General features: G+C 50.2%; 1 protein-coding gene across 1 annotated transcript; it reads left to right on the forward strand.

The window, feature by feature from the left end:
* Positions 1-6,230: 6,230 nt before the first annotated feature.
* SPINK4 (serine peptidase inhibitor Kazal type 4) lies at positions 6,231-8,708 on the forward strand. Its single transcript, XM_064403845.1, has 4 exons — positions 6,231-6,383; positions 7,359-7,393; positions 7,703-7,815; positions 8,537-8,708. Exons 1-4 carry the CDS (start codon positions 6,320-6,322, stop codon positions 8,589-8,591), a joined length of 267 nt encoding a protein of 88 aa, XP_064259915.1. The 5' UTR covers positions 6,231-6,319; the 3' UTR covers positions 8,592-8,708.
* Positions 8,709-9,149: the final 441 nt, after the last annotated feature.

Genomic DNA, 9,149 nt, shown 5'->3' on the forward strand with positions numbered 1-9,149 from the left:
ATTCACTGGATAAACAGAACAGAGAGAGTATTTTATTCCCTGTTTTTTTTCTTCAGAAGGATGCTGCACCTGCAGATGTGTAGGAGAAAGAGGAGACATATGAATGTTAACCAGTGGCAATGTGGAAATCATGGCTGGGTGACTCTGCTGTTGAAGATCTATGCAAATGCAGCATCAGAGAACAGTATCTCCTTGAAATGCAAGGAGAAAAAGAAAGACTTTCCCAATTCTCTTACACTACTGCATCCTTATTTTGTCCCTTATTACATCAATTCTCTCTGGGGTGTCTTCAGGGACTTTAGCAATTGGCAGACTGGGAAGACCAGGCCTCCCTTGCAGAAGTCAAGGGGCCTCCTCCACAAAAACTCACCACGAGCAGCTGTCACTTTGAAGGGGGGAGCTGGCATTTATGCTACTCCTTTTTCTCCAGCATGGTGCTAAATGCAGGGTGATGACAGCATTCAGTCCCACACAAAATGAAATTAGCAACACTGTTCTTAGAAGGTGTAAAAAAACTGGGGCCCAGTACAGATTTATTCATTCAGAAACAAACTCCAGGGAAAAACAGACTGAGAAATCAAAATTTCTTTTTTGTTGTTTTTTTTTTTTTTTTGGGGGGGGGGTGTGTTAATTACAGTGGGTATGAGTTCCCAGATAAACAAGACTGAACATCAGTATGGTGGGGACAGCATACCTACCACTGCTGCCAGCACCCAGGTTATCTGTGTCAGCTCAGAGCAGGAGGGGACAGTACTGCAGCAGCAAGGGAGCTCTGCCTAACCTGCCCAGTCACACAGCCTCACACAGGCCCTGACACCAGTGCTGGGGCTTGGCGTGCCTCGGGCCAAGCATTTACTGGGCAAGAAGTAAATCCGTGGTTTTCTGCTGTTTTATCTGCTGTGCTTGGAATTTGGTCACTCAGTCCTCAAGTGCAAGCATGTGGAAAAAAGCAGGTCAAGGCCATCCTTAAGCTGCCAAGGAGCTGCAGAGCATTTGCAGACTGCGGGTGCATTTAGAGCATGTCTCGCAGAACAGAGGTATGAACAGGCAGTGGTCAACACGAGGGAGAAGAGAAGTGGGTGCCCATGGATCAGGGAAAGCTGCAGCAACTTCTGCCCAGCTACAGCTGTAAGTTGCAGCAGGGGATAAAATGTGCAATGGATACTCCCTTAGGCTGTTGCACTTCAGGTCCACTGTACAGCCTTGTCTGGTAGGAAACTCTAGTCTTCTCCAGAATGATGCCAGATTGATGGTTCAGACTGCATCTGGTGAGAGTGCCAGCAGGCAAGACTAGTCTGTGTACTCACAATCTTGTGTTCTTCCAGCTGAGAGTGTCACAGGGTAATTTTTCTATCATAAAAAAATAATGAACACTACTGACACACTTGCCTGACATGCCACAGTATTTACTCACAGTAATAAAAAGGAAGAAGGTGGCCAAAGATGTATTCTGAATCCTGAAAATCTGGCAAAATTGCTGGGAAATTGTGATGGCTGGTCCCTTCCCCAAGGGGACAATCTTACAGAGTGAGATTTTAGGTGTTCAGTTTTGGATCCACAGTATATCCAAGGGTAAACCTCTGATGGTCAGTTGCATCTCTGGTGTTGGTTTTGGGTTTGGGTTTTGGTTTAGTTTGTTAGGGTTTTGTTTGTTTATTTGTTTGGTTTGTTTGATGGAGTTTTTTAGGCTTTTTTTTTTTTTGGGAGGGGTGTTGTTGTTGTTTTTTTCATACAAAGGAGAACAAATTGCTCCTTCTCTCTCCTACTTGTCTGGAGACCTCAGAGTGGCCAGAGGATCAGAGGAGAGACTGTTATCCTCTCTATTTTGCCTTGCCCCATTGTGCAGCAGGAGGCAGAGGGTGGGCTCTGGTTTGGGCTGCACAAGCAAGGCAGCACTCTTCTCCGGGGGCACTTGTGGGACCCCGGTGTCTGCTGGTACGCCAAAGCCCTGGGAGGAGCGGCAGAACAGGAGTTAAAATATCAGTATGGGTGCAGAACGTGGGAAGGCGGAGAACAGCCATGAAATCCAGGAAAGACAAGAGATAACAGCAAGGAAACGGCAGGTGCTGGGTGGAGTGGTGACGACACCAAGGCCACGCCGCCGATAAGGCCACCAGGCAGACGTGGGGCAAGAGCGATGTGACGCAACCCGGCCTGGCTGGCTGCCAGCTGTGCCCACTCAGATGGAAAGCCTGCAAGCAGGGCTGCAGTCCCCTAGCAGGGGAGAGATGTAATACGGGCTTCTGATGTGATGAGCGATCCCAGACGAGTGCATGGATGTGGGTCCACTGGTGTGGCACAAGCACAAAGGCAGGGGCAATGCTGCAAGGGGGCAGGCCTAAGGTTGGTTTCAGAATCAGAAGTCTGATTGTTGCCACTGTCTCCAGTGGAGTTTGTGTCTTGCTGGTGCTGACACTAGGTCTCCAGCTCCTCAGGCAAACCCAGAGCCTTCACATCTCCCCGTCCTGTCTTCCACATCACCATCTTGCTGCTGTAAGTACAGGGAGAAAATGCAGAGCCAGCTGGAGCTCCACAGCCAATGTGAGGGAAGCAGCCACCAGAAAACCTCCTGCCCCACCTGAGGAAGAATTTCCCCACTTCTTCTTCAAGGGATACAGTAGGCAGGGACTTTCATTAGGAGTTGCAAGTTTGTGCTTGTCAGAAAAGCTTGAAAAGACAAAAACAGTATACAAGAGGTCATTTACCCTTTGTCATCTCTTGGCATGCCATTTTAATCTGCTTTGTGACGGCACTGGAATTTTAATACCACTGAGGAATGAGGTAGAGGAAGATCAAGCCTTGTATCAGCCAACGGCTTTGCTACAGCACCACTGACCTTGCTGAGAGGGGAAGCAGATATTTCCTGTCACCCTCTGTCCAAGGGGAGTGATCTGGAGTACACCACGTGTCCCAGCAGCACAGCCCCAGCCTGCTGCTCCTGCACTGCTGCTGGCGTGACCAGAGAACCAGGCCATGCTTGGAATCAGAGGCAGCTGAGGTGGCACCAGAGGCATTACAATCAGGATTTGGATTTCTTGGTAGTAAAAACTTTGGAGAAGACTTTAAGGCCAAAGATAGCCCTGGGGCTGTGAAGTGTGTTGATGTGTGAGCAGTTTGCAGGAGGGGGCCCCGTGCTGTTCATGTTGTCAAGTGTTGTCTAGGACCAGATTTGCCAGATATGAATCTAAGGACGTACATCCACATGTGCTGGAGACTGACAGCTGCTTGTCCCATGGACCCAACTTGCTGGTGGCAGGGTCCTTCAGGGCTCACCCAACAAACCTTGTGCACAGTGAGGCTTGGTCAGGTACACGTCCTGCTGAGATGCTGATGTCCCACCTCTCGGCTGGTTTGGGTTGTACACCCTTTGGGGTAAGGCTTCTTCCCTGGCTCCTGACCTGATCATGTCAAGGCTGCAGTTTGTGACAATTGCTTTTTATTCTGTCATCTGGCACCACCAAAAAGAGATTGGCTCCATCAGCTTCCCTTCCAGCAGTTGTAGGCTGCTATCAGATCCCCCTTGGCCTCCCTTGTACTAGACTAAACAAGACTAACAGGACCCCATGTGCCTTGGGAAAAACTGCTAATGCAGTTAAATATTTACTTTAGTTGAGGGATTTCCAAAGTGGAATAATAATGAAAGCCAAAGGTTATTGAACTGTGTAAACTCCGTGAAGAGGGAATATAAAACATGTGTGCAGCTGCCTTGGCAGAGCGGAGGAATGACTCTGCAAGGGGAACCCTGAGCTGGTTACGTTGCCACTTTCCAAGTCCTGGTCACAGCCCTGCTGAGTTGTGTGAAAGGACCTCCAATAGAAGGATGCAAGCAGCCTCTGGCAGGGCCCACAGCTCTCTGGCCACAAGGGATGCTCAAGCTTCCCTTTTGACTCAGACATAAAGGCCAGCGTGTATCTTCCTCTGGGGAGAAAACATCCTAAGCACAGTTGTAGTCAGATCCTCAGTGAGTGCAAATGTGTGTGCTCCGTGCATCTGGAGCTCTCCCAGCCTGCTGGTGGTTTCTGTAGGGCATCTACCCCCTGCTCAGCCCTTGCGCACATGATACATCCCATCTGCTCCCATGGGGAAGGTGACTCTCTGTCCCTTCTGGCCCACACCTCATTTCAGCAAGTCTGACCCAAAGGAGTTTTTAGTCAATGTTGGTCTTGCACTGACTTTATGATCAGTGGTCCTTTTTTCTATCCTTCACCCTTCACCAACTGTTTTTTTTCACCAAAGGAAAGTGGGGACAGATGTAGAAAATAAAGCTTCTGAGAAAGAGCAGATAAGAATGCTCACCCTGACATAAAGCATCCAGTCTTGCAGGCAAAACATCTGGGATATTCTGGGGTCATGATTCTTTTTTGAAAAGGTGGTGTTTCTTGCCACTGAGAATGATCTCCAGCCTCTCTGTCCTCTCCCTGCTTTGTGTGCCACCTCTGTGTATTTAATCTGGGTATCCATGCACACTGCCCCCTCCCAACACACTGAATCTTATGATGAAGATAATTTTGCTCTGGCAACCTCAGCTGCAGCCAAGGTGGTGAGTGGAGTAAGGTATTAAACCACCTCTGACTATGTGGCTCCTCTGAGCATAGGCAGCGACTGCACCTGCAGCTCCTTGCCCCCATGCAGCTGAATTTTGTACCCTCCAGACCCTCTGCACCCCAGGCTGTCCCATCCCATCCCACCCAGTGACTGTGGGTTTGCTGCAGCACGGTGACAGGCCTCCCATTGTGTTTGGGATCCTGACCAGCGCCTCAGGCAGTGTGTATACACCTGCCTGGGTCTCATGGGATAATGCCACAGTGCCACCACTCTAATCAGCCTGAATTTCCTGGCTTTTCTATGTCTAGTCTCACCACTCAAGTGCAGAGATCTGTCATATGAAGAACAGCAGCTGCAAGGCTGAAGGGATGGTTTGGGTGAGATACAATCAGAAGTAGCTGGCTGGGGTCAGCAGAGAAGAGCAGCATTGCCCAGCCCTCATGTGTTGGTTTTGCATGGACTGGTTTTTGATAGTGGGGGACCACAGAGGTGGCTTCTGTGAGAAGCTGCTGGAAACTTCCATCATGTCCAGCAGAGCAATTCCTGATGGCTCTGAGGATGGACATGCTGCTGGCCAAGGCTGGGCCAATTGGAGAGCTTGGTAATGCCTCTGGGATAACAGATTTAGTAAGAAAATCAAAACAAAGTGGGGCATGCAGTGTTAATTCCAGCAAGAGAAGAAGAGGAGGTGAGGACATGTGGAACGTGTGAGGAAAACCACATGGGGACACCAAGGTCAGTGCAGAAGGAGGGGCAGGAGGTGCTCCAGGCACCGGAGCTGAGATTCCCCTGCAGCCCTTGGAGCAGCCCATGGTGAAGCAGCTGTGCCCCTGCAGCCCATGGGGATCCACAGGGATGCAGAGATCCACCTGCACCCCATGCAGGTGCCCACACTGGAGCAGGTGGATGCCTGGAGGAGGCTGTGACCCTGTGGGACACCTGTGCAGAGAGGGGCCCTGCCCCCAGGCTGGAGCAGCCTGTCCTTGGAGGTCTGCCGCCCGTGGGAAGAGAGACACATCACAGCAGTTTTGGGAGCACTGTTTGCCCTTGGGAGGGACTCACATTGCAGCAATTTAGAGAGAACTGCTGTTCATGAGATTGGAGCCACGCTGGAGAAATTCAGAGAGAACTGTCTCCTGTGGGAAGGGACCCCACAGTCTCACAGGGAAAGGGCTCCTCTCCCTGAGCAACAGAAGAAAATCTCAGGTGAACTGACCAAAACCCCCGTGCCCTCTCTCCCATGCTGTCAGTGGGAAGGAGGGAGGGGTTGTGGAGAAAGAAAGGTGTTTTTAAGGGCTTATTTTACTTTTCATTATCTTCCTCTGATTTTGTTAGTAATAAACTCACGTTGTACCTCTAAGCTGAGTCTCTTTTTCCCTTGGAGTGTTTTCTGTCAGTCCAGTCCTTATTTCATGAAGCCTTCATGTAATTTTTTTCTCCTCTGCCCAGCTGTAGCAGGGGAGGGTGAGTGAGAGATTTCTGTGGCTGCCTGGCATTTGGCCAGTGTCAAACCACAACACCTGACTAGAGTGCAAAGAGATCGTAAAGCAGCCTCTGATGCTGCCACCTGAAGCTGACAAGTGGGAAGCTGCATTGGAAGGCTTATCTTATGTGTGAGAGTGCCTAAGTGATCTCTTAGGGTGCACAGTCCAGCTGCTCCCAGCAGGAACAAAACTCTGCTTTTCCCAGGGTTCCTGAGATAAGGCTGTGCCCTCCTCCATAAAGGCAGCCACGAGCAGAGCGAGGTGTGTGAGCAGGTCTGCCTGAACTCACCATGCCTGGGAGAGAGCTGCTGCTGCTGCTGCTGGCAGCAATGGCGACTCTGGTCGCTGCCACAGGTAAATCTGCTCTGCTGATGGAGCTGGTTCATGGGGGGCAGGTTGGGAATGGCAGACGGAAAATGGGATGGAGGGGAATGCATGATAAGGCATAAAGACCCAGACATTCTGGTTTGGAGAGGAAGTGAGGTTAAGGCAGACAAACAGCGGCAGCATGGTAAGGGAGAAGGACTGGAGCAAACACACTGTGCCTTCCTTATTAGCAGTTTGTGGCAAGGGTTACAGGCTGGTTCATCAAAAGTATTGCACTAGGGAGTGATCTGGGAGAGGGGAGACTCCACAGCTGCTGCAGTTCCTGCCTCCATGCAAACTGGCAAGTTTGCAAGAACAATATGTGCTCAGCATATTTACGAGGGAAGCACCTGTTTATAGGTGCTGGGAAGCCATTGCTACCTACGTGCAGGTAGTGGTGGTCCTGCAGCTGCCTGTGTGTGAGCCTTCATGCTCCCAGGACATTTGTGAACTGCACAGGTGGGCTGTGAACTGTTCCTACTGCTCTGCTTGTCTGAGAAAAAACGAACCCACCAAATGCCACTCACCCTGGAGGTGCAGATGTCCTGTTGTGCACTATCACCAAGTCTCATCTCTCTGAGGATACCCCATGCCACATGCTGCATTGCATGGTTTCCCGTTTCCTGAGATGTGTTGGATGCTCCGTGGAGCTTCTGACCCACAAACTGGGAAAGAGGGCTGTTGGGAGAGGGTTTAGGGGGTGGGAACAAAGCCATTCACAGCTTTGTCCCAGCCAGCTTAGCTGTGGATGGAAGCAGTGTACTGTGCTGCGGTCAGGGAGGGGTGGGAGTGGCGTACAGCAGCAAACTGATTCCCCCTCATGAAACCCAAGAGCTGATTCAGTCCTGTGCTCTGCACAACACTGCCTTCCCTTTGGTTTGGATGTGATCCTCTGTCAATATCTTGTTCTTCTGCTGTCAGGCACGGGTGTGCCACGCTCATGGGTTTCTGCTCTGTTTTCAGGGGCAGAGCTGAATGAAGGGGGTGGCCTGAGAAGGGTAAGAGGCTTCTTGTTTTCTTTGTTCATGGCTTGAGATGGGCATGCCTGCTGTGCCTGGGAGAAAGATTGTTCCCAGAAATCATCCCCAGCCTCATGGCAACTGGTGTTCCAGCACCAAACCCACACCAAAGCCCAGGCCACGTGTCCCTCTGAGGGATTCAGCGGCCCCTGCTCCTCTGTGGGCATGCACTACTCTGAGACACAGGGAACCAGGTTGCCAGTGGCACTTGCTCCTGCCTGAGTGTTCTGGGGGGAAGAAATGGGTGCTGCTGGCACTGAAATGTGTTCTGTGGTTTCTCCTTTCCAGCCAGTGTGTGAAAACCTGGTTCACCTGCAGGCCTGTCCCCTCCTGTACTTGCCCATCTGTGGCAGCGATGGGAATACCTATGCCAATGAATGCCAGCTCTGTGTGGAAAAAATGTAAGCTCATGCCCTTGGCAGGGACCTCCTGGGTCTAATTTTGGCTGTCTGAAACTGGGTGCTTGTGAAGTACAGCCATTCAGGCTCCCCAGAGCCTGGGAAAAGCCGTGGCAGGCTGCACTTGCATGGCAAATAACAAACCGTGTGCTGGGCTGCAGGAGGGGAGGGATGGTCAGCTTGTCAAGAAAAGTTGCAAGGAAGTGCAGAGGATCTGTACCCAGCCAGGCTGAGGAAGGGGATGCCTGGGGATATCCAGCAGCAGTCTACAGTTGCAGATGGGATGGAGCCTCAGTTGTCTTGGTGCAGGCAATACAACATGGGGCAACAGCCACAAACAGCAGCCCCAAGAGGGTGAAAATTTGACACAGGCAGCAGGTCCAATTGGTGATGCACCAGAGAGGTGTGTGTGTGGTGGGATCTCCATTCTTGGGGGTGGTGGCTGGGGCTCAAATAGAGCCATAGCAACCATAACCTCATGCTGGGGACAGCCCTGCTGTGAGCAGGTTGATCTGCAGATGCACCACCAGTATCACAGCCCCTGGGAGGGCACATCCATGAGCCAGGATGTTGCAGTCACCTCAGCTCTTTAGACAGGAAAATGAGCAGGTCAATTTTGTAACAGTCAGCTCCATTCCATTTGATGGAATGCAGCCAAAGTATGACTCTTGGAATGGTGTTTTTTTTTTTTGATCTCTTACTCTTTTTTCCTATATTACTCTAGGAAAACCAGGCAAGACATCCGGATTTTGAAAGATGGGCAGTGTCAAGATACCTGAGCTTTCTGATAGCTTTCCTGAGACTAAAACCAGGTGATTAATTGATCCTGTGTGTTCTGTGTGAATTGCACACTTAAGCTAGCTATGGTGAATAATAAAATGACATGCACAATCTTATTTCAACAGCACTTTTTTATGCATGGCTGGAGGACAACATCATAAGCCAGTTGCCACCAAGGGCTACTAAAAGTGCACAATCAAAACAATAATTTCAAATCCATATAACAAACCAGGGTGCTCTGCACAGAGTATTATCTCACCCACACTCCTGCAAGAAAGGCCATGGGGGTGTAGCAAGAAACGCACTCATCCTGATGAGGAAGAGGCTGAACAAGTGCAGATTTTCTCTGTAGGAGGCAATTTAGTGAAGGGAAAATAAAGTTTCTCTGGCATGGGAGAAGATGAGTCCATGGCTCCCTAGCAAACTGCTTCACTGGTTCTAGAGATGATGAAAATTGAAAATAGTCAACATCTGCACTTCCCATATTAGATATTATTCTGCTTTTTATCTAAGGCCCTTTCATAGAGCAATCAGCTCAGATAACACATGGGAGCATG

This window comes from Passer domesticus, chromosome Z (genome assembly GCF_036417665.1).
Source record: "Passer domesticus isolate bPasDom1 chromosome Z, bPasDom1.hap1, whole genome shotgun sequence".
Lineage (NCBI taxonomy): Eukaryota > Metazoa > Chordata > Aves > Passeriformes > Passeridae > Passer > Passer domesticus.

Excerpts from the sequence above, each read along its gene's own strand:
- SPINK4 (XM_064403845.1), top strand. The coding sequence starts at position 6,320 with ATGCCTGGGAGAGAGCTGCTGCTGCTGCTGCTGGCAGCAATGGCGACT. Across the intron at positions 7,394-7,702 it reads AAGGGGGTGGCCTGAGAAGG|CCAGTGTGTGAAAACCTGGT; the intron begins GTAAGAGGCTTC and ends TCTCCTTTCCAG. Across the intron at positions 7,816-8,536 it reads CAGCTCTGTGTGGAAAAAAT|GAAAACCAGGCAAGACATCC; the intron begins GTAAGCTCATGC and ends ATATTACTCTAG.